Here is a 23,840-nt window from a genome sequence, read left to right on the forward strand (position 1 = left end):
CAGGGGGAATTGCCAGCATGGTCATTCACCTGCATCCCGGCCCTGCTGCCTGTTTACATTCACCCTGAGCTTGGGATATTTTCCATCTGGATCTTGGCAGCTGCATGGCCCTGCTCCGGCTGTGAATGTAAATGTTTATGGGTGAGTCAGCCGGGCCAGGGGACTCACAGCCGGTGGCCGTGGCCGGTCCCCTTGCAGGACACCATGACCGTGGGCTCCTTGCTGATGCCACCCTGCTCTGCCCCACTGTGTCCCCACGCCAGTGCCCCGCCAGCCAAAGCAGCCATGGGGGAAGAGGGATGCTCCATCCTCTGGATTCACCCCACAGCAGCTCATCCAGCCTCTGCCCCCGGTGAGGATGAGGCCGGTGTGTCCCGAGGAACAGGATGGGTGCAGATCCGAGGGATTGCTCCCGCTCTCCCAGCCCTGGGCCGGCGCTCTCCAGCAGGAGCCCAACGAGCAGAAACTTTCCTCCACCGCGGGAGCGGAGCCGGGAGCCGGGAATCGCCCTATTTGGCACAGTCAGCAGGTCCTGTCGGGCTGCCATCGCCAGCCTCACGGCACAGGAATTCACGGGAAGCCCGCGCGGTGTCACAGCAGGATCCTCAGGGCAGGGTGTGGTGGGGTGGCACCGGGCCGTGGTGGGTGACAGCGGGCCGGGGGTGGCACAATTCCATGCACGACGCTGCACATGGAGCTCCACACGCCCCGTGCAGCTCTGCAGGACGGGCGCCCTCCGGGTATTTTGCTGGCACAGCAAAGCGCAGCCCCGGGAAGCAAATTAGAAGCAGAGCAAGGCTGAAATGCCTCAAATTGCCGGTTCCCCGGGCGGGCTGTGCCACCGAGCCCAGCCCAGCGCGGCCGCGCGTTCCTGCTGCCCCAAATTACACGGCGGGGCCGGGCGGTCCCGGCCCTGCCCTGCTCGGAGGGGCCGGGCCCGCGCCCGCTGCAGGCAAAAACGGCATCGTAATGGGATGGTGGGAGCTGGCACCGGGAACTGGGACGGGGATCCCGGCTGCGAGGGTGGGGACACTGGGCAGGGAGGGATGAGGACTCTGGGCGAAGCAGGATGGGGATCCTGGCTAGGGTGGGATGGGGCTCTTGGATGAGCGGCAATGGGGACTCTGGGCGATGTGGGATGCAGACCCTGGGCAGGGTGGAATGGAGACCCTGGACAAGGAAATTGAGCCCAGCACAGCCATTACTGGGTGGGTGGGGGGAACTCAGCCCCATCCCCACCTGCAGGAGCAGGGCCGGATGCTGCTGGAACTCCTCGCCCCCGGCCTCCCCTCGCCTTTCCCCCTTCCCCTCTAAGATTTCATCACTGAGCACTTAAGGCCGGGAAAAGCCCGGCCAGCAGCTGCAGGGAGCCGCCGGGGCAGCCGGACAGACGGAGCCTTTATTTCGGGGAGCCGCGACGCCGGTGGCGACGCCGGAGAAACCCCAGCGGCGCCAGCCCCGCTCCGGCCGAGGGGACAGAATCCCTGCCCCCCACCCCGAGGGGGTCACGGTCCCCAGGCGCTGGCCGTGGCTTTTTGGGGGGTCTGGCAGGTCCCCAGAGAGGAGCAGAGGAAAATAGCAACAGGATGAGGTCACACAGCGGCTGCAGCCTCTTGAGCAACCTCAGGCCAGGCGACCAGGGCAGGGGGAGAGAGAGCTTGGGGGGCTCAAGAGATGCCCCCAGACCCCAAGACTGGAGACCAGGCCCCGGGGAGCTGAGCAGCTGCTGTGCTTGTCTGGGGAACCAGGGGGAACCCTGCCTGTGTCCCTGCCTGCACCCCAAGGCAGATGGGCCCAGGCCAGAGCATTTCTAGGTTGGGATTTTAGGAAATGTTCTTCTGAAATTAAGGGGATGGTCCTAAGCCGTGTTTGCCCCACTGCCTCAATAATGCCAGGGCACTGAGCCCACATCTCTCACTGCCCCCCTTGGACCCTCAGATGGGCTTTACCCTCACCCTTGTGGATAAAAACAACATGAAAAGCAACCCCGTCATCCCCACTTGCACCCCAAACTGTGGCCCCTTCCGGGGTTGATGATGGGGGACACCGTGGCTCCTTTGCTGACAGGATAAGCCAGGAAACACCCCCAGCCCCAGCTGGATTTCATCTGGGAGGGGGCTGGGGGCTGCCTGCCTTTCCCTGGCCTCCCACACCCCCTCCCCATCCCGGCCGTAATGAGAACAAGCTGGTCCCGGGCTGCGACGCAGGAGGAGGAGAAGAAGGAGGAGGAGAGGAGGGAGAAGGAGGAGGCTCCATCCCAGCAGGCTGCAGAAAGGGGCTCGAGGTGTGTGGGACAGATCCCGTCTTCCCGGCTGCCTCCCGCTGGCTGCGGGCAAGGTGAGGATCCCACTGGACGTGCCAAGCTGCTCCCCAATTTTCGGGGGGCTCTGGAGCAGGGCACAGGCTGTCCCACAGCCAGGGGTGCTGCATGAGGGCTGGGCATGGTCCCCATGGTGGGACACGGGACGGAGTCGGCCACATGGCTGCATTCCCAGGCAGGAATCGGAGCGTGCTGCCTCTGGACAACAGCAAAATCCTGAATTTCTGGAGTGGTTGGGAAGTGGAGCTGGGAAGGAGCTGTGGGTCTGGGGGTGGGCAAGGAAGGGGCTGGAATGGGATTGGGATGGGGTGGAGGGCTGGCAATGCCCGTGGTGCCAGGCCCTGCTCTTGGCAGTGCTTTGGGCTTTGCTCAGCCCCTCCATGGCCACAGCTGCTCCTCAGCTCTGATGGCTGCCTGGGAATTGGTGCCGTCCCCATCCCGGGACCCCTTTCCCGCCGAGAGGCCCCTGTCTGGGGTGGAGAGGAGGATGAAGGGGCTCATCTCAGCCCCTCACACCCTTCATTCTCCCGGCGCTGGTCAGTGCTGTGACCCCACAGCCGCAGCAGTGCCCACGGGGAGCTGGGAGGGTTGGGGGGTCAGGGCACCTCCCACCTCTGCTGCCGTTTTTTTTTGCACTGGATTAATGGAAACCAGATTGTGCAGCCAGGAGAGAGCCTGGAAGCCAAATCCTGCTGCTGGAGTCCCTCTCGGTCTGTAGAGCTGCTGGCTTGCGTTTGTTTGGGGGGAAAATAGGATGTGGGCTGGGATTTGGGGACCCTGAGACTGGGGAATTGTCATGGGGGTTCCTGCTGATGTACCTGGGGAGCTGTTTCCAGAGACCCATGGAGCCGTGTGGAGGGGAAGAGCCCTGGGAATGGCTCGATGGCGTTACGTGGCGTGGCACACGCTGATGTCCCTCGGGAATGTCTCGTGATACGGTGGAGACGGTCACGTCCCTCTCCCAAATCCCGTGGGGTGCAGAGCCCGGCCAGGGGCTCACCCTGGTCATTGCTCCGGGCTGGGAAGCGCGTGGCCCATGTCCTACAGCACACTGTGGGCTGTGGAATGGGGCAGATCCAGCCCCATCCGGGTGAGGAGCACGGCACAGGGACAGAGAAAGCCTGTTCCCTTCACAGGGACACTCAGGCAGCTGGGACCCCATTCCCTGCACCCCAGCTCTGGGGCTGTCCCTTTGTCCCACTCCCCATCCCGGTTCCACTCAAGCACATGGTGGCACCGGGGTGAAATCCTGCCCCAAACTATTTTTAGCCGTGTTCCAGCTGGGAATTAACGGTCTGGGACGGCGGTTGGGAAATGCCTCTTGCGCCGGGCCCAGCCCCTTTGTAGCGTCGCCTGTGTCAAAGTTTCCACTGCAAACCTCCATTTTTCAGGAATTCTCTAATCAGCCAAATGACCGTTGTCTGGAGCCGGGCGCTGGCAGCAGCCCCGGTCCCCGGCCTTGAGCAATCCCACCCAGCTGGCTTCCAGCTGCACCCTTGGAAAACAAACGGAGCCCCCTGCTCTGTCAGGGCGAGAAAACCGGAGCTGCTTTTCCACTTCCATAAGGAAATTCAGGCGGGTGAGGGCTGGCTTGGGGGGCTCACTCAGTATTAACGCGTCCCCCACCTCTCTGCATCCCACAGGTCTCCTGCAGGAATCCTGGGAATGGCCTCAGCCATGGGCACGTGGTTGCTGCTCTTGGTGCTGCTGGTGGCAGCCCCGGCTCAGGCGGCAGCGCCCCGGCACCGCCCGGTGCTGCCGGACACGGCGGGCAGCGGGGACGGGGACGAGGCGTCAGCCACGCTGCCCGCCCAGCCCGTGACCCCCCGGATCAGCCCCACCGTGGGGGAAGCACCGGGGACCACGGTGACCAACAGCTCGGCGCCGGGCGTGCTGGACGGGCTGGTGGACTTCTTCAAGGAGTACCTGCTGCTGGTGGTGGTGGTGGGTTCGCTGTCCTTCGTCCTCCTCTTCATCATCTGTGCCGCCGTCATTGTCCGGCAGAAACACAAGGCCTCCGCCTACTATCCCTCCTCCTTTCCCAAGAAGAAATATGTGGATGAGCGGGACAAGTCGGGGGGAGCACGGGCCTTCAGCGAGGTGCCCGAGAAAGCCCCCGAGGCCGGCGCGGAGGAGCCGCTGGACGGCGGCCGGCAGCTCCAGGCGGACATCCTGGCTGCTGCCCAGAACCTCAAATCCCCCCACAAGGCGCCGCTGGCCAACGGGGCCCAGGGTGAGCAGAATTCCCCTCAGGAGGAGGAGAAGGAGGAAGAGGAGGAAGGAAAGAAGCTGGGGGATGAGCAACCCAAGCCCCCCACCCAAAATCCGGGCACAGAGGAAGCAGCAAGCGCAGGAAGCAAGGAGAGCCCTGATGTGTGCCAGGATGGCTCCCAGGCTCCCTCTGGAATCTGAGGCAGGGACATGGTCCCAGGCAAGCCTGAGGAGCTGCTGGCTTGGGACACATGATGGACATGGTGGATCAGGCTCCGTACGTACGTGGTGGCTCGAGGAAGCCCCGATGAAGATCCCATTCCCTCCCAGCTCCCCCGACCCTGGTGCTGATGGGATGCTCATGGGGGGGATTTGCCAGCTGGTGGTTTTCCCCAGCACTGGAACGCTGTCAGCCCCAGCTTCTGCTGCCCAAGGGGCTTCTTCCACCCCAGGCACTGGGTGGGTGCTTCCCCCCAGCTGCAGCTCTGCCCCCCCTGTGCCACCAGCTTCCTCCCAAATGTTATTTTAATCATCAGCAGCAGCCTGGTCCGTGCCGGGCTCCTGGCTAGGAGCTGTGTCCCTCTGGGAGAAGGGATGGGACCAGGGCTGGAGGTCTGTAGGACATGGGTCAGCTTTGCCCATGGCCGCCCAAAGGAAAGAGGGATGAGGACTTAGGGACAAGGACCCTTCTTTCCTTCTTCCACCCCAGAGCCCAGCTGGATTTTTGCCTCACTTCCTGAACCCCTTCAGCTAAAAATAAACATTTCCTCCGCACAGCTCCTCTCCCGTGTGTGTCTGCAGCCGTGGGGTGGCCAGGGGACAGTCCCCGTGTCCCTGTGCTCCTCCAGGGGCACAGCTGGATTGGACTCCAGGGCCAGTGGAACCCTGGGCAGGGTGTTATCAGTCCCCACATCAGCACATCACGTGCCCTTCCAGGAAACCTTTATCTTGTACCCACAGCTGTGGGGCTGAGGAGGGGCTGTGGGGACTCAGCCACGGCCCTGGGGTGCAGCTGCTGCAGTGGGGACAGCAGGGAAACCTGGAAGGTGAGTGAGGCTGTTCTGCCCCAAAAGCAGCACATCCCTGTATCCCTGTGTTTTACCCCATTATGTCCTTGCCTCAGGACAACCTTCCCTTGGGAAGCGTGTGCCACCACAAAGAGCTGGTTTTGCCCCAAAGCAGATGTGAGTGTGTGAAGTTTCTTTGGTTTTTTTTTTTTAACTGGGAAATAGCAGGATTGCTCCATGAGGGAGAGGCACTTTCCTCACTGCTGGAGGGTGCCAGGAGCTGAGGAACCACAAGAGGGACCATGTGAGTGACAAACTTGCAACAACGTGTGACCTCTGTGTTAAAAATTACAAATATTGTGCCCGGATGGAGCAGAACGAGACAATTTTTTTTTTTTGAATGTGGTTTTAAATGTTTAACAACACCCTCAGTATGAAAAACGGGAAGTGATGTGTCTTGTGGGGGGTTAGAAGGTTAAAAAGTGAAGTCTGCCAATGTGTTGTCTGCTCGGTTTGGAAATACTCCTCCAGAAAAGAGGAACTCTGGGAGCTCCCCCTCAGCTCTGCATGCCAGCTCTGCTATCCCCACCGGGGTTCCAGTCTGAGGGTGTACTTTAGAGAATCTTGGAGTAGTTTGGGTAGGAAGGGATCTTAAAGGTCATCCAGTTGCAAACCCCTTCCTTGGGCAAGGACACCTCCCTCTAGCCCAGGAATTACAGCTCTAAGAGAGTACCTGGTGAGTGAAGAAGTGAAATCTTTAGAGAAAACACCCCAAAATTCAGGCTGTTCCTCAAACAAAAGCTTCAAAAATTAAGTGGTGACAGGATGGGAGCAGAAACCACCAGTGTTTCCTGGTCACTTTTCCCTTTGGCACCTGCAAAAGGTTCCCAGAATTCCAAGAGCGGGAATTTGCCCCCGGATTGCGAAACCAACCCCGACGCAGCCAGAGCCAGGGACAGCCCCGCAGCTCTCACACACACATCCAAACCAGGGCAACATTCCCACTAAATTCCATAAGATATTAGGCAAAACTAGACATCTTCCCAAAATAAAAATGAAAAGTGCAGCCCTTCCAGTACCGGACAGCGGGGTTTGGTCTCCGGAGCGGAGTCTTCCCGCGGCATTCCCGAGGGGACAGCAGCCCCCATCCACGTGAGCACTACAGGGTGGCTGGACACCACAGGGACACGTTGTGCGTAACTTGTGCGTATCTTACAGCTTGAGTAGTGCACAGGGTCCTACAACAGCTCAGGAATTGCACTGCAGAGTGAGGAGGGACTGAGCAGGGGAAGCTGCGCAGGCGGTTCAGGCATTGTCGGCTTTTTTGTCGGATTCTCTGTTTGGATCTTGCTTCAGTTTGTAATCAGCCAAGGCAGCCTTGATGGCATCTTCAGCCAGCACTTCAAAGCAAAAAAAAAAAGCATTTTAAGGACAATTCAAGAGCTTTTATAACAAAGGATGAAGTAAAAACAAAAGCAGGCAGTGGTGAGCAAACAAGACCAGCAGCATTGACTGGTCTGAGGAGTAGAATCTGAATGGAATTCCTAAAATACTGAATTCCTACGATGCTGATTTCATGTAATATAACCTCAAATAACAGAATTCAGAATCTGATTGTTTATTATCAGTCTGCTGAGCTACAGGCTCTAAATATTTAAGTGATCTGAACAGACTTTCTCTTAAGAGCAACATTGTGCAGAAACTGTTTGGAAAACAGCATCCAGAAGCATCCGTGCTATTTCCATAGTATGTGAGATCCAGGGTTTTTACTTACTGGAGCAGTGCAGTTTGACAGGGGGAAGGCAGAGTTCCTTGGCAATATCTGTGTTCTTGATTTTCAGTGCTTCATCAACCTGAAACACAGGCAGAGGTGGTCAAGGGCCCTGCTGTTTGTGCTTGCTAAGAAGGTTTAATGCTCCAGAGCCAGCAGAATCCACAGGGGAGATCCTCTCAGCTGCCCAGGGCAGTGAGGGATGTGGGAATTAAGCCATGTCTGACTGACATATCAGTGTCACACACTGTCCTCACTTGGCCTGTTTCAAGTCTGATCCTCTATCACAACACTGAGGTGCATTTGCTGCTGGCAGAAATGATCTAAAGGTTGTCTATGATTAAAATTTCTGCCATCAGCCGGGTTTTGCTCATTCCATAAGACACAAAGTAATTTCCTGGTGGAATTGTTCCGTGTGGATGTGGCTCTTGGGGACATGGTGAGTCATGGAGCTGCCAGTGCTGGGGGAGTGGTTGGACTTGATGTTCTTAGAGGGCTTTTCCAACCTTAATGATTCTTTGATGGTTGTTGAAAAAGACAATTATCGCCCTTCAACTGAAACCCTGACAGTGCTGGCAGTCACTAATACAGCACAGAGCAGTGCAGGGACTCCCTGGAGAGCACTTCCTACGTGATCCCAACAGAGAACACAGGCACGTGGGAAGCCCTGCAGCCTCACGGAGCTCCCTCACCGTTTTCCCTTTGACCCACTCCGTGGCCAGCGAGCTGGAGGCGATGGCTGAGCCGCAGCCGAACGTTTTGAAGCGAGCGTCCACGATCTTGCCGTTCTCGTCCACTTCCACCTGCGGGAGCATTTTGGGGACACTTCAGTGCCCGGGTCAGCTCAGCCAGGTCCCCCCAGCCGGGCCCGCGGGGAGCGGGCCTGGCCCTGCCCTGGGCACAGGGCACGGGCAGGGCGGGCATGAGGGAAGCCCATGAGGGGACAGGGGCAGCTCTGACCCCGGCAACAGCCCCGTGTGACCCCACCCAGGTGCCAACGGGTCCCCAAGGTCACCTGCAGCTTCATGACGTCGCCGCAGGCCGGGGCGCCCACCAGGCCGGTGCCCACGTTCTTGGCATTGCGGTCGAGGGAGCCGACGTTGCGCGGGTTCTCGTAGTGATCCACCACCTGCCAAGACACAGTGTCAGCGAGGGTCAACCCGCGCTCCCCCGTCCCTCCCCGTGTCACGCTCGCCCCTCACCTTCTTGTGGTAGCCCAGCACGGCCGGGGCCGGCCCGGCCCGGGGCCGCAGCAGCGCCGCCCCCGCCGCCCTCAGCGCCGCCATCTTGACTGAGGGGAGGGGCGGTGTCCGCCTCCCTTTTATAACCTCTGTGTTGGTCACGCCCCTTAGACACGCCCCGGCCACGCCCCTTCGCCTCCGGAGCTCGCGTCTCACCCCGGTCCTACGTTGGCCGTGCAGACGGCGCGAGCGTTGGAGGCCGCGCTGCGGCCGCAGCGATCAGTAAATAAATAAACGATGGAAACTGCCTTTCAGTCGCGCCAGGGTTTCCATCGCGACAGACGGAGCCTGTGCGGCACGCGGCGCCACACTCAACATGGCGGGCGAACGGCGTCGCGCACGCCACGGACCCTCTCGGAGGCCCCCTGATGGCCTCACAGCGGGGTGCCCGCAGCGCTGCCTGCGCCGCGGACCAGAAGACAAAGGGTCGCGCCGCTACCGCACTCGGCGCAGCGCGGCCCCGGTACACGGGCGAGCGCGGAGCGGGGTGGGCTGAGGATCCAGGTTCTTCCCGCCCGGTTCGGCTGGTAGTGGGTTGGAGCAGCGGGACGGGCGGCGCGGGGGCAGCCACGGCGGCCGGCGGAGCGCGGCGGGCGGCGAGCGGAGCTGCATAAGATGGCGGCGGCGGGAGCTGAGGCGGCGGCTGAGGAGGAGAAGCGGCTGCCGGAGGGAGACCCCGAGTCGGGCGGGGACTCGGACGATGAGGGCGACTCGGACTCGTCTGGGGACGGCGAGGATGAGGAGAAGGAGAACGAGGCCGAGATCCAGCGGCTGGAGGAGCAGGTGGGCCCGGCGGGGCAGCGGGTGTGGCGGGAACGGGGATAATCCGTGTCTGCCCTGGCAGTTCGGTGCTGGGAACTGTCAGGGTGTGAATTTCCCTGCTCCTTGTGAGTTTCCTCCAAGTCGGGATATTCATTGATTTTATGCTGTGAATGTTTGGAGTCTGAGGTGGAAATTGACCAGCTTGGGATTTTTTTGAGAGGAGGGAAGTCCTAGTGAGCAGTTTGTGTTCATTGAGAAATCTGAGCCGGCTGCCCGCGGGTTTTTATTGCCTTTAAAAAAATTTAAGCATAATTCTGTGGCGGGACCCGAGGGAGCGGCCGGGCTGTGTCAGGGCTAAGGTTAAATCTGAGAAAACTCTGCGTTGTCTGGCTCTGTGATCGCAGCGCGAGAATTGTATGATTTGTTTTCTGACTTTTTCACGTCCATCACTCAACACGGCTTTTAAAATGGATTTTTTGTTTTTTTAAAGCTCTCCATCAATGCTTTTGATTACAACTGTCACTTGGATCTGATCAAGCTGCTCCGGCAGGAGGGAGAGCTGGTGAAGCTCCGCAGAGCTCGGCAGAAGATGAGTGAGCTCTTCCCCCTGACTGAAGGTACTGAGCATCCTCTCCACAGGTGAAGCATCGCCTGTGCAAGGTGCTTCAGCAGTGAAATAAGATATTTAGGCCAATTTTCAGCACCCTCAATCAGGGAATGTGATCCAGAGCTCAGCAAATTCCTGCTAAAAATTTCATAGGCAGGCAATAAAAAAAATTCCCTGTTGGTGGAAATTGTGGGTGCTTGAAGTGGGGATTTCTCTTTTTGCTCATAACTCAGAGGTGATGGAAATATTGCAGAGGCTGTGGGATTTTATTCTTGGAAAGGGATGGTACAGGGTGACCAGAGAAGCTGTGGCTGCCCCTGGATCCCTGGAAGTGCCCAAGGCCAGGCTGGAACGGTTTGGAGCACCCTGGGATAGTGGAAGGTGTCCCTGCCCATGGCAGGAGGTGGAATGGGATGATTTTCAAAGTCCTGAGAAATTCCAACTTCTCCCTGTAGTAAAAAGATGCTTGTTTAGCACCAATTTAAGAGGTCTCTGCCCAACTTTTATTTGGAATTAATTAGGAATTGTGGAGGTTAAAATCCCTCTCTTTGCCTTGCTCCCTCTCCTTTGTTTTAAGTCTGTTGCTAAAAACTCACCGAGTGGACATCACTTTTTATTTCTGAATATTAATGATGTGTTCTAAATGTTTTTCTTTCAGAAATCTGGCTGGACTGGTTGAAGGATGAGATAAAAATGGCTTCAGAGATCTCTGAGAGAGAGAAGGTTTATGAGCTGTTTGAAAGAGCTGTCAAAGATTACATCTGTAAGTCATCCAAAAATGTTCTAAAATGGTTTTTGTTGCATCCAGATTTGGCTTTGTAGGGAATTCGCTTGTTTCTGTTATAATGAAGAAATTGGGTCAAAATTTCAAATTAATTTCTAAAATCTGAGTGTGAAGTGCTGCAAGGGAAGGATGTGGTGTCTGGTCTCTCTATTCCTCAGGAGATGCTGCAGCTGTAGCTTAAAATTTTGGGGATAAATCCCTGAGTTCTTTGGGATTTAGGGTAAAGAGCTGGAAAAACAAAGCCTGAGGAAGTAGAGGGAATATGGAGGTAAATCCCCCTCAAAAGCTGTGTACAGAAAGTCACGTCAGTGACATTACCTGGTGTTGGTGATCCCTCAGGAAGAAGGAATGCAGAAGAAGGAATTATCCTGTGGATCTGCTGGATTGTATTTGGGATTTGGAGGCACCTCTGGAGGCCAGGGCAGTCTCATCCTGGGGGTCCCTAAATGGAATTTGGTGTTGGTGGGAATGGTGCCAGGCAGCCAGTGCTGTTCTCCCACCTCTCCTTCACCTGCAGGATTCAGCTGCTTCAGGAGTTGCTGATCAGGGAAGTTCAGGAGTTTGGAAAGAGGAAGAGGGGGAGGAGCTCCTTTAATCTGAATTATTCCAGAGTGTGACAGCTCTGTGGTCCCAACTCAGGAAACGGGAATTTGCTGTTCAGGCATCTTGGTGTGGTTTGTGTGGCAGAGGTGACAGGCAGGGCTGGTCCCTGTCAGCAAAACCCCAGGAGTGACACCATTCAGAAGGAAATTGGGGCTGCTGCTGCTGAACCAACAGCATAAATGCAAATATTTTAACTTTTTAGGATAAAAAAGAACATCTCCACGTGTTTTCCTATTTATATGCAGCACATCAGTCATTTGGGGAAGCAGAGCTGCATTTCCTCGTTATTATTTTTGATAAAATCAAATCACCTGGTTCTCCTAACCTTGTTTAGGTCCTGAAATTTGGCTGGAATATGCCCAGTATTCCATTGGGGGCATTGGGCAGGAGGGAGGCATCGAGAGGGTCCGGTCCATCTTCGAGCGGGCTCTGACGGCCGTGGGGCTGCACGTGACCAAGGGCACAGCCCTGTGGGAGGCCTACAGGGAATTTGAGAATGCCATCCTGGAAACAGCACAGGTGAGCCCATTCCCCTTTGCTCCTATCCCATAAAAGCTGTGGTGCAGCTCCTGGAGTCACCTGGAGCTGTCTCCTCCCTGTCACATCCCAGTTGTTTCTTCCCAGCTGTAGAAACCAGCCCTGTGCTCCAGGAAAACCATTCTGTGGGTTTGGCTGATAAAGTAAAGGATTTGTGTTTCTGTAAAATCCTAAAATCATCTTGAATCAAGGAGCAAAGTTTGGCTCTGCTGATGACTGAGGTGCCAAGAACAGCTTTAAATTGAAATGTTCCATTATTAAACAATGTTCTGTGGCTGTTTTAGCACAGAGTCAACCAAATTTAAATTCCTGGATTGTTCAGCTTTTAATTCATTCAGTATTCCACAAATTGTGGAGGAGGGTATTTTATCCACAGACTTTTGGCTGAGGGTATTTTATCCCTGGAAAGTACATTTTGATATCTGCAAAAGTCACCTTTCCAGGATAGCCAGAATGGGAATATTTCCTTATTTTTGATAATTTGCTACATAAGAGATGGAAATTTAAAGATATCCCTGCTCATGGTGGCAGTGGGAACTATTTGGTCTTAAAAGGTCCTTTTCAGCCCCAAACAAAGGAGTAACAGGAGGATGTTCTTTTATTCCCAAACACAATTAAGGCTGGAAGTTTTAGATCCTCTCTCCACACCCCTGGGATTTACTGAAACCCTCTTTGGCAGCACGATGGGGTTGTGAAATGGCACAGTCACCTGCTGCTTCCTTGTTCTCAGGTGATCATTTCCCTGTGCTTGTGTCAGCTTTCAGTCAGGAATGCTTTTCCCATTCATCCACCTTCCAAGGGCAGCAATTCCCAAGTTTTAACTTTCCCACCAGTGACCGAGATGCAGCTTGGCCCTGTGTGCCCTTCAAGGATCATGTATTCACTTGGATCTCAGTTCCCTCAGCTCATAAACAATTCCCTCTCATGTCCATCAGCTGGATGGACTGGAGAGGATGGATTGAATTTCCCTGTTTTCTTTTTGCTTGCAGCCAGCTCCTGGCAGCATTCCATCCCCAGAGCAGCAGCAGGTGCTGTGCAGCCAGCTCGAGAAGATCCACACGCTCTTCCGACGCCAGCTGGGGATCCCACTGCTGGGTAAGGGCTGCAGTGCTGGGACAGAGGGCCTGGAGCAGCTGGGGGATGCTCCAGGCATCAGGATTCTCCTGGCACAGCCACACCAAGTGCAGCTGGAGGTCTTGTGCTCTCTTGGATGAGGCAAAGATCCCTCTGGATCAGAAATGTTCAGATCCCTCTGGATCAGTGTTCTGAGTTGTTAGAACTTGGCTCACCGGGTTGGGAGTTTGAGGATGTTCAAAGTGCAAGCAAGGAGCACAAAATATGACTTAAAAATTAGTTCAGCTGTGATTGCTGCATAAACCCCTTTGTAGGGAGGAGTATCTGCCTTCTGGATTGTTGGAATTCTGCCTTCTCTAGTTCCTGCTTTAAGCTCCTTGAGTCCCTTTTTTTTTGCTCGTGGGAGAAAGTTAAGCACAGTTCTTTTGACTTCATTTCCATCTGGAAAGAATTTGGGTTCTCTTTTCTCTAAAGCCTTGGGGAAAATTTTGCCACTTTGATTTTCTAATTCCAGTTGAGCAGCTTTAATGCAACTTGCCCTGAGTTTGTTATAGGACATTGTGTGAGATGAAATGTCATATCCTTTAAGAATGCAGCAGTGGGACAGCAAGGACTAAAAGAGAATAAATATGTAAATATTTGTTCCAAATAAATTATAAATATTATATAAATAAAACTAGGAATTTGTCTTGGAACTGAATATAAGTGGAAATCTGAATTTTTAGTTTCGTAAGTGCATTATTGATGGAATTTCATGTTTTAATAGACATGGAGGCTTCATATGCTGAATATGAGGAGTGGTCAGAAGAGCCCATTCCAGAAACAACAATAAAGAACTACAAAAAAGCTCTACAGCAGCTGGAGAAGTGTAAACCCTACGAGGAGGCACTGGTAATGCTGGAACTTACACCTTCCTTCAAAACTAAGAGGGAATTGCTTTGAGGGGATTTGGGTTTTTTTTTTTTCCAAATTTAGTGTTTTTCTAGTCCCCAGCTGGGGGACTTTGTCAGCAGTGGGAATACTGACCATTATCTGCTGGAAATGATGAAAATTGAGTGTGCCAGACCACCCTGAGGTGCACATGAGGACTCTGGGTGTGTTTTCCAGGATTGGGTTAAGGGGAATAAACCCAGGATCTGACTGATTTCAGGCTCATTCAGAGGTGTATGAAAATCAACAGCTGCTGATTCAGAGACAAATCTCTTGTGTGAAATCTTGCACAAGAGCTGCTCTGAGGAGCAGCTGAACTGTTGGAGTCTTGCTTTGTTGAAGAGTTTGATGTTGTGTCTCCCTGGTTGTTTTCCAGCTGGGTGCTGAAACCCCAAAGCTGGCAGAATACCAAGCTTACATTGATTTTGAAATGAAAGCAGGTGACCCAGCTCGGATTCAGTTGATCTATGAGAGAGCTCTGGCTGAGAACTGCCTTGTCCCAGACCTCTGGGCACGCTACAACCAGTATTTGGTAAGGAAATAAACCCAGGAATGTTTGCAGATTTGTTTTCTTGTCTTTACTTTTGTTTGTATTGTTTTAATCTCAGTTGCTGATAAACAGCCATTAAGTTCTACTTCAGTCCTGTCCTTTAATCTGTAAATCTTCCAGAAACTGATGTTCACCTCACCTTTGGTTTCCTCCTGTTTTCAGGGATGTGTTTATTGCTCTTGTGAGCATTTCTCTCTTTTTCTCTGCTCTAGCTGTGTTTTCTCTGCAGAATAACAGGGTGTGGGCACTGATGCAAACCCAGATGTTCAGCCCCTGTTTCCAGGGGGGTTTGTTAGTGCAGTTTGAAGCTGATGCTGAGCTCCAGAGGCAGGACAGAAGGTGGCTGGATTAAGGGATCAGGGCTGACTCCCTGCAGGAGCTTATCCAGGCTCAGTTTTTCCATCATCTCTTTCTCTTCCCAGCTGGACACAGCAGGTTGCAGGTGGAACAACACCTCCACAAATAGGCTGGGTGTGCTCCTTCTTTGTATCCTTGACATTCTAGGAACAGTTGGAAATTCACTCAATGCCCTTATTATATTTATTTATTTGGCAGAAAACACCTCACTGGCCTGGTAGTTCTTTCCTGAGCATCCTCTTCCTCACTGGAAGGTGTTCACTGGGTATTTAGGAATACAGAATTTAAAATACCCATCTGAGCTTTTTAAATGTAAAATGAAAGTGCTGGGGTTTAGGTGTTGGCTCTTTATAAGCTGAGGTTTGTCTCAGGTGGTCTCTGTGGCTGACAGGAACTTCACTTTTCTTGTGTGATTCTTTCAGGACAGGCAGCTGAAGGTGAAGGAATTGGTTTTGTCCGCTCACGACCGCGCTGTCAGGAACTGCCCCTGGACTGTTGGGCTGTGGATTAGGTACCTGCTGGCCATGGAGAGGCACAGGGTTGAGCACAGCATCATTTCTGGTGAGGAAAGAACCAGCAATTGCAGTTCAGAACTGCTCTCTGCATTCCAAACAGCCTGGGACAAATGGGACTTGCAGGATCTCTTCTCATCCTGCTGCTGCCATGGGCAGCACATCCTGCAAGGGCAAAGGTGCTTTGGTTGAGCAGCTTCACCCTGAGCAAGCAATGAACAGCTTGGAATGAGTATTCCTCAATTCAGCTGCCTTTAAGTTCACTTCCCAAACCAATTTATTGTGTAGGATTTCTTTTCCTAGAAACCAGTGGTGTTTGTGTAGGTATTTCTTTGTGCTATCATTGCAGCTTGCTAATTTTGACAGTATATGGGAAGTAACTGGTTTTTCCCCATTTTTCTTTCAGAAATGTTTGAAAAAGCTCTGAATGCAGGTTTTATTCAAGCCACAGACTATGTAGAGATCTGGCAGGCCTACCTGGATTACCTGAGGAGAAGGGTGGATTTTACACAAGGTCTGTATGATGAATACAGAATAAATATCTGTACTCTTTTTCTCTGTACTTCTTGGATATTACATTTTTAAAGAAAATTAACAGCATTTTCATCTTGCACAGAAATTATTTTCTGGCCAGTTAATGTCTGTTAAAAATAGGAATTTGGTCGGTTTGCTATTGCAAAAATGCCCTGCCTTATATTTTTTATAATTTTTAAAATTATTCATGTAGTGAGTTTTACTCATTATAAAATCATAAACTTAAGCAATAATAACGACGAGGAATAATAAATTTAATCTCCCTCTGCTACCCAATAAATTCATTGTGGGTGTTAAGGAAATAGTTTTATTGGGTGGGAAATGAAAACTGAATTATTATTTTAAGGCTGTTCTTTCTTTTTTTCCCTGCAGACTCCAGTAAGGAGCTGGAGGAGCTGCGCTCTGCGTTTGCACGAGCTGTGGAGTACTTGAAACAAGAAGTAGAAGAAAGTAAGTGAAATCATCTCAAGTACTATTTTCTCCTCCTCAAAATCATTTTTATAAGACCAGTTCTCCACACAGTGTTTGTCTTCAAGAATCTTGAACATTTCAGAAAGCTGCAGATAAAGATTTCATCTCCGTGTGGGACCTGTTTCATGAACACTTTTATTTCTGAGAGCCAAGTGCAACAAACAGCCCTTGTTTTTCTTCCTAGGGTTCAGTGAAAGTGGAGATCCATCCTGCACCATCATGCAGAACTGGGCAAGAGTTGAGGTGATGTTTCTATCTGCTGTATTTAAATTGCTGAACCTGATAAAATGGATTTAAAACAAAAAGTTTTAACATTCCAACTGTGGAATGCATTCCTTTCCCAATCCATTTCCCCTCTTCCCCTGCTCCTCTTCCCAAACACAAACCAAATTCTCAGTCTGACATGTTATTCGGTACATTCATCAACAACAAAAGGAAAAATTCAGAAACAGCTCTGTCATTTCTTTTATAATGACCAAAATCAAATGGATGTGGGAGCCAGAGCCGAGACTAATGGGAGAGGTGGGCAGGGAAGGATTATTCAGCAGTAGGATTGTGTCAGGTGTTTATTTTGACCACTGCAAGGCTCAGATGTGTCTTGCTGGTCTGTCTGCAGCACTTGTGGGGTGTTGGTTTGGGGTTAATGATGTTGAACAAATAATCCTGAAGGATATTTTGGATGCTCCGTTGCAGGCCCGCTTGTGTAACAACATGCAGAAAGCCAGGGAGCTCTGGGACAACATCATGACTAAAGGAAATGCCAAATATGCCAACATGTGGCTGGAATATTACAACCTGGAAAGGTAATAATTCATTTTTTAGTTACCTCTTCTGTGGGAGAAAAGAGTTTAGAGCAAATGTGTTTTGTTTGGGTTTACAAAACACTTTTGAGCTTCTTGAGGTGGCTCTGCTGTGGCTTCCAGGAGTGTCACAGCAGCTGGGGAAGGAGAGGAAATGTTTGCATGGCTGGAATTGTGCGTGGTTTGTCCCCTCAGTGTCCTGTCCCCTCCTGCAGGGCCCATGGGGACACCCAGCACTGCAGGAAGGCCCTGCACCGGGCAGTGCAGTGCACCAGTGACTACCCCGAGCATGTCTGCGAGGTGCTGCTCACCCTGGAGAGGATAGAAGGTACCTGGGCACTGCCAGGGGGTGACTAAGTGACAAAAGGTCACTGAGTGACAGGCAGGAGGTAATTAATTAACAGAAGGTAACTCAGTGGCTGGCAGAAGGTAATTAATTACTGCCTCTCTTAGCCTGGTTAGGCAGAGGTGGCACACAGGCTTTTGATGCTGTGTTTTGTGCTCCACTGAAGTCTCACTTTTCACTGCTGTCAAATCCACAGACAGCTCTTTTCTTCCTTGCTTTTCTGAAATCACTGGATTTTTCCATGCCTTTTTGGAGTCTTGCATTATTAATGAGAGGTTTCTGCTCTGCTTGGCTCTTGGGGTTTTTTTTACCTTGCAGGCTAGTTGTTATAAATAGAATTTTCATGTGTAAAGTTAAATATGAACAGCCAGTGCCATGAACTCAGTGACTCTTTATTTTTCCAGAATTGTATCTTTGAATTACGAGGAAGCTAAATAAAAGGCTTTTAAAATTTATTTTTAATTTTATCCTTTAGGAACACTGGAGGACTGGGATGCAGCTGTTCAGAAAACTGAGAACAGATTAGCTCGAGTGAATGAACAAAGAGCAAAGGTCAGAACTTTCTGTGAGCTACCAAAGCGTTTTATACACCTAAATAAAGTCCATGCTTCTCTGAATGTCACATTTTTAATGTGGCTTCCCCCTAGATAAGCCTGAAATGCCTTCACGCCCTAGAACTATTGATTTTTACTTTAAAACTATGATGAACAACCTCTTGCTGATTTTTATCTTTCTCCTTCTGCCTCTTGGATGGCCACAAGAGTGATGTGCCCTCCAGGAAAGCTGTGAGAGCAAAGAATTGGGATGAGCTTTAAATGATGTCCCTGTTAGTGCTGGTTGGGAGAAAACCCTCTGGGCTCAGTGCTCTGGAAAATGCTCTGCAATCTGCAGCCAATGTAAAAAAAAAAAAAGAAATAAATCTTTTGTGTTTTAGGCTGCTGAGAAAGAAGCTGCTCTGGCAAAGCAGGAGGAGGAGAGAGCTGAGCAGAGAAAGCAAGCAAGGGCAGAGAAGAAAGCTTCCAAAAAAGCCAAAAAAACCAAGACTGGGGACAAGCGCAAAGCAGACGAGGATGACGAGGGTGAATGGGGACAAGAAGAAGGTAAAAATAAAATTAAATTGAAACTTCAGAGCCCTGGCAACAGGGTTATTGGTTGTCTTGTGGTAGAGGGAGCTGAGGAATTGCCAGCACTGGTGTCTTTCCAGGGCTGCTTTCTCCTGGGAAGTGTTCAGTGTGGGAGTGAAATGCAAACAAGGCTAAATGGTTTTTATACCAAGAGAAAAACAGGTTTATAAGAACTTCCAGAGTTTTCTTGGGGTTTCTCATTATGGATATTGTGATTTTGGTTTTTTCTTCCTTAATTTTCCTTTAAAGTAATTTTTCTGACTCATCCTATGATACTGAGCCGTGTGTCTAAATTGGGTTATTCAGAATTGTAGCAGCTTCTTGGAGGTGGGTACAGAAGACTTTAATAGGTTGTTGCCCCTGGGATTTTTGTGAGCTTTTAGATTTCTTTTTTTTTTTTTTTACATAAAGAGCCATTAGACAAAGAAAAGAACGTGAATCAGCAACTGTCAGTTATGACTGGCTGAGAAAAGGAACAAATATTCCAGTTGCTTTCATCTAAAGCTGTCTTGGTGGAATAATCTGTTGTTATTTGTTCTTTAAAACCTGGGGGAGTTTTTTTTGTGGTGTCTTTAAGACCTGTCATTGTATTTGTGCTTCCATGTGCCATTTCCAAGCTCCACAGTGGGAATGGAGGGCAGAGGAGTTTCAGTGGGGAAGGGAATGGGGTAATTTTTTCTAACAAGGGGTAAATGGGGTAATATTTTTCTTTCAATTCCATCAATCAGAGCTGCCCAGCAAGAGGCACAGGGGAGAGGGTGATGGAGTGCTCCCTGAAGAGGACATGGAAGTGGAGACTGGGCTCTTTGGGAGGAGTGAGAAGCCCGATGGCCCCGCAGCCCCAAAGGAAAAGGCATCCACCAGCCGCAAGGACATCCCCAAAGTGTTCCACGACAGCAGCAAGGATAAAGTCACTGTGTTTGTCAGCAACCTCTCCTACACCATGGCAGAGCCTGAAACCAAGCTGAGGGAGCTCTTTGCGAGCTGTGGGGAGGTCGTGGAGGTCCGAGCAGTGTTCAACAACAAGGGCACCTTCCGGGGCTACTGCTACGTGCAGTTCAGGGAGGAGGAGGCTGCTCGGCAGGCCCTGGCCTTGGATCGCACGGCCGTGGAGGGCAGGCCCATGTTTGTGTCTCCTTGTGTTGACAAGAACAAGAATCCTGACTTTAAGGTAAAGTTTTGGTGGTTCCTGTTGGACAGTGGATGTGGGGAAGAGAGTGGGTGGAATCCGTTGTGTTCAATCAATTCATGTTGTGCTTCTTGAAACTCTTTTTTTGGGACTTTTTGCATCTTCTGTTACTTTGCCACACATCAGGACTGACATAATTTACTCAAGATTTGCAGAAATCTGCTGATCTGAGTGGTTTAGTGGTGGGACCTACCCAGGTTCAACCTCTGAAGAGCTTTCTTGGTCAGCATTTGTTACCCAATCCCCTGGCTGGAGATGTTCTGTACCAGAACTCAGTTGTGTAATCAGGGGATTTCTGCATTCTGGAGTTCCTGCACAGTAACATTCAATGTTTCCATAGTGATAGCTGAGTTAGAAGGCAATATTATAAATACATTATTATAGGAATTGGGCTCCGATCCTTCTGGATCCCTTCCAGCTCAGGATATTTTATGATTCTCAGTGTCTGTCCTCATTGGGAAGGGATTTAGTAGCATTTAGTTGAAAGTCCTTGGTATTTATATGCAAATGTCTTCCAAAACACCATTCATGGCTTTGGGGCAGTTTTGGATTCCATAAACAGGAATTACTTTTTGGGGTGTGAAATCCTTGAGATTTCTGGCTGGTTTGTGAACCAACATCCTTTTTGTTCCTCCAGGTATTCAGGTACAGCACCACCCTGGAGAAACACAAACTCTTTATATCTGGTTTGCCATTTTCCTGCACTAAGGAGGAGCTGGAGGAGGTGTGTAAAGCCCATGGGAATGTGAAGGACATTCGACTGGTCACCAACAGAGCCGGAAAACCCAAGGTAGGCATCCTTAACATACTCCTGGTTTTAAGGAATCCTTCAAAAAGAAGCTTGTCATGGAGTCTGGAGACAAAAATGTTGGGTTTGTTAAGTTGCCAGTGTGGTGTTGTATTAATACTTGTGGAAGAGCTTGGATTTATACAGCCCACTGTATCTTTGTGAAGAAAACCGAAAGGAATTTTTCCAAAATACTTCTGAAATTGCATGAGAAAAATGGGATGGAGGGGGAAATGTTTACAGCACTTTCAGTATTGTAAAAACAGGCAAGTCTGTGAAGGATTGGTTTTTAAATAACTGGCTAAATGGGGTTTACCTGGTGCAACCAATTCCCATCCTCCTTTCCTCAATTTCCTGAAGCTTTTGTTCCTAACATCTGCTGCAGGAAGGGAATTGCCAGTGAGAAAGGAGCCCCCTCTCTGACAGGGCTCATTATTTCCATCCCTCAATAAATGACTTCTTGTTAAGAGAGGGATTCTGAGCTAGCTACTGCTCTGCCAAAATTCTATCTGACACCTGGGCTGTGTCTGTGTGGTGGGTCCTGTCCACAGGGACATCCTGGGAATGGTGTTCTTGGATTTAAATTGAATTTTCTTGCCCTCAGGTGAAGTTCCTGTGGTGTGCACACCTTGTAATGAGTGCTCTTGGGAACCCCAGCCCTTGTTCTGAGCTTAGCTTGCGCTGGGATTGTGTGTAAACCACACATAAATGTATTTTGGGAAAGTTATGTAAAACCTGATGCCTCTCCTGTGAAACTGGATAATCCAAAAAATGCAGCTTAAGGCTTTGAATGTCATTTAAAAGAGTAACAGCAGGGAGAGTTGATGCCCTTCTCTGTGTGAGCCTGCCATGGTACCTCATTATATTTGCTTTAATAGCATTTTTAGAGTGGTTCTTTCCTTTTTTAATACTTTTTCTATCATCAGGAGTGAGAGACAAGAAATATAGGTTGTAAGGAGAATGAGGATTGGGAGTGATGAACATTGGGACTGAGCCATGTTGAGTTTCTTTAATTTACAAATTCCTCATCAGCTGTTACAGAAACACTAAAACCTAATGTAGGTTTTTTATTTTCTTAATTTAGGGCCTGGCTTATGTGGAATATGAGAACGAAGCCCAGGCCTCTCAGGCTGTGCTGAAGATGGATGGGCTGACAGTGAAGGACCACGTCATCAAGGTGATGATCAGCAACCCCCCGCTCCGGAAGCTTCCGGAACGGCCCGGCCCCAGCTATGCCTCCCTGCCCCTGCCCCTGCCACGGCAGATCTATGGAGCGTGAGTCAGGGAGGGCCTGAGGGAGGGGTGCCTGGCTCTGCCTGGAAAGGAAATGCTGTGTTTCTTTATATGCTGAAGGTGGGGAATCTTAGCTGGAATATGGGGGTTTAGGAAAAGGAGGGAGAGGGATTTTTTTATATGGGCAAGGGGGAAGGGCTTCCTACTGCCAGAGGGCAGGGTTAGGTGGGATATTGGGAAGGAATCCCTGTGAGGGTGGGGAGCTCCTGGCATAGGTTGCCCAGAGAAGCTGTGGCTGGCCCTGGATCTCTGGAAGTGTTCAAGGCTGGGTTGGATGGGACTGGAGCAGCTTGGATAGTAGTGGGTGTCCTTGCCCATGGCAGAGGGTCTAACTGGGTGATCTTCAAGGCCTCTTCCAGCCCAAATCAGTGCAGGATCCTGTGAATCTGAAAGAACATGTAAAAGGTACTGCACCATAAAAAATGGGTTGTTGGATTGCTGAAGAAAAGCAGATTTTTCCTCTTTACCCACAGAAACAGCTCTGTAGCAACAAGAGGATGAGGCACTGGCCATCCCCTTGGATCTGATGTTGGCACTGATCCCTAATAACCTCCAGATCCTCTCCCTCTGGAGAAGCAGCCATTGTTCCTAGCGAACATTAAAGCTGCTCCTTCATCTTTTAGTGCTCCTGTATTGGATGAGCCCCTGTGGATAAACAGAGCTTCAGCCCTGGGGACTGTGGGGCAGTTTTTGTCTGCCAGAACCCAGGGGTGCTTCAAAGACACCCATGAAAAGCTTTATCCCTGAAACAAATGACAGGAGTGACACTGAAATGGGCATTCCTCATAGCAAAGAAGTCCTTGTTGTTCCTCCAAGCTAAAAGAGTGTTTTTAATGGGAATTTTTTCCCTTCCAGGCGAGGGAAGGGAAGGACACAGCTCTCCATGGTGCCCCGGGCGCTGCAGCGTCAGAGCAACCCCGTGGCCAAGGCTGAGAATGGGATGGTCCAGAACTCACCAGCAGCATCCTCTGAGCCCCCTGCAGAGCCTAAAAAGATGTCCAATGCTGATTTTGCCAAGATGCTCCTGAAAAAGTGAGCAAGGGTTGTGCACTCAGCAGGTCTGGTCCAATGTGAAATGCCTTTCTGGAAGCCATGTTGTGTCCTTAAGCTTTGCAAGGAGAGAACGCCCGTCCCAATCCCGTGTAAATACTGGACTGCTGCATTCCTCGGGATCAGTGGAGGATGGCACAAATCCAGGTGGTGGTTTTTTGTTTTTTTGGTTTTATTTTTTTCCTCTAAGAGCAAAGAGTTACACTTTTGTTCTGGTGAAATGGCGTTAATGTGATCCCTCATATTGAGGGTAACGAGGGGGGAAATATTTCCTGCACGGCTCGGATGCCACATGGAGTTTTTTGGAGTACTTTCCAACAATTTTCTCTTTCATTAACGAATGAGATGCCATGGGAGGACCTCAGCAAGCTCCACTGGTCAGCTCAGATTGGGATTGCAGACATTCTCTCTGCCAACAGCCCCATTCTTCACCCAAACCCACGCACGCAGGGACTGTCATCTCCTTCCATGCAGAATCCAACAGCAGATGCTCCAACTTCACCACAATGGCCTCTTTTAGTATTGGGAGAGTTTCTATACATATGTGTGTATATGTAGATACACAGATATACATATATATGTATCCAGTTCCTGTTCTGCTCCAGTTGACCTGTTTTTTATATGGTGTATTTGTAAAGGACATTGAGCTGATTCTTTTTAAGTGTCAGGAGCTGATCCTTAGGTGGTAATTTTTGTTTCCCATGAAGCTGGACGTGCTGTTGCTGAGGACCAGGTTTTTTGGTTGTTTTTTTGGTTGTTTTTCCTAGCTAGCTCATGTCTTTTTGCAGGTGGTTTCTGTATGGTTTTGTACAACTGTGAAGTGCAAGCTGACGTTTCTTGGTTTATTAAACTCAAGTTCTCAAAGGTTTTCTATAAATACTGTTGCTTTTGTTTAAATGTGGGTGTTGGAACTGCACTTCTCCTCTGGCAGCTGGGTGATAGTGATGTACCTCACCTCTCAGGTGTGCTCAGTGTCCCTC

At 50.8% G+C, this 23,840-nt stretch overlaps 3 protein-coding genes across 4 annotated transcripts; 2 read left to right on the forward strand and 1 right to left on the reverse strand.

Moving 5' to 3' along the window:
* Positions 1-1,161: 1,161 nt before the first annotated feature.
* TMEM119 (transmembrane protein 119) lies at positions 1,162-5,307 on the forward strand. The gene is made up of 2 exons (XM_059863762.1): positions 1,162-2,337; positions 3,964-5,307. Exon 2 carries the CDS (start codon positions 3,986-3,988, stop codon positions 4,730-4,732), a length of 747 nt encoding a protein of 248 aa, XP_059719745.1. The 5' UTR covers positions 1,162-2,337; positions 3,964-3,985; the 3' UTR covers positions 4,733-5,307.
* A 1,229-nt stretch (positions 5,308-6,536) lies between these two features.
* On the reverse strand, positions 6,537-8,662 carry ISCU (iron-sulfur cluster assembly enzyme). The gene is made up of 5 exons (XM_059863763.1): positions 8,512-8,662; positions 8,325-8,438; positions 8,002-8,112; positions 7,313-7,391; positions 6,537-6,938 (listed from the first exon to the last, which is right to left on the reverse strand). Exons 1-5 carry the CDS (start codon positions 8,593-8,595, stop codon positions 6,844-6,846), a joined length of 483 nt encoding a protein of 160 aa, XP_059719746.1. The 5' UTR covers positions 8,596-8,662; the 3' UTR covers positions 6,537-6,843.
* A 459-nt stretch (positions 8,663-9,121) lies between these two features.
* On the forward strand, positions 9,122-23,737 carry SART3 (spliceosome associated factor 3, U4/U6 recycling protein). Of its 2 annotated transcripts, none has more exons than XM_059863760.1 (19): positions 9,122-9,333; positions 9,803-9,929; positions 10,578-10,682; positions 11,641-11,825; positions 12,833-12,938; positions 13,684-13,808; positions 14,224-14,379; positions 15,177-15,315; positions 15,673-15,780; positions 16,173-16,250; positions 16,456-16,514; positions 16,965-17,074; positions 17,287-17,399; positions 17,893-17,969; positions 18,352-18,517; positions 19,270-19,712; positions 20,368-20,520; positions 21,602-21,694; positions 22,666-23,737. In XM_059863760.1, exons 1-19 carry the CDS (start codon positions 9,166-9,168, stop codon positions 22,741-22,743), a joined length of 2,589 nt encoding a protein of 862 aa, XP_059719743.1. In that variant the 5' UTR covers positions 9,122-9,165; the 3' UTR covers positions 22,744-23,737. The 2 variants fall into 2 exon arrangements, with proteins under 2 accessions (XP_059719743.1, XP_059719742.1); XM_059863759.1 differs by having other exon boundaries at positions 9,123-9,333; positions 21,602-21,792.
* The last annotated feature ends 103 nt before the right edge of the window (positions 23,738-23,840 follow it).

The sequence above is a fragment of the Haemorhous mexicanus genome, chromosome 19 (genome assembly GCF_027477595.1).
Source record: "Haemorhous mexicanus isolate bHaeMex1 chromosome 19, bHaeMex1.pri, whole genome shotgun sequence".
Lineage (NCBI taxonomy): Eukaryota > Metazoa > Chordata > Aves > Passeriformes > Fringillidae > Haemorhous > Haemorhous mexicanus.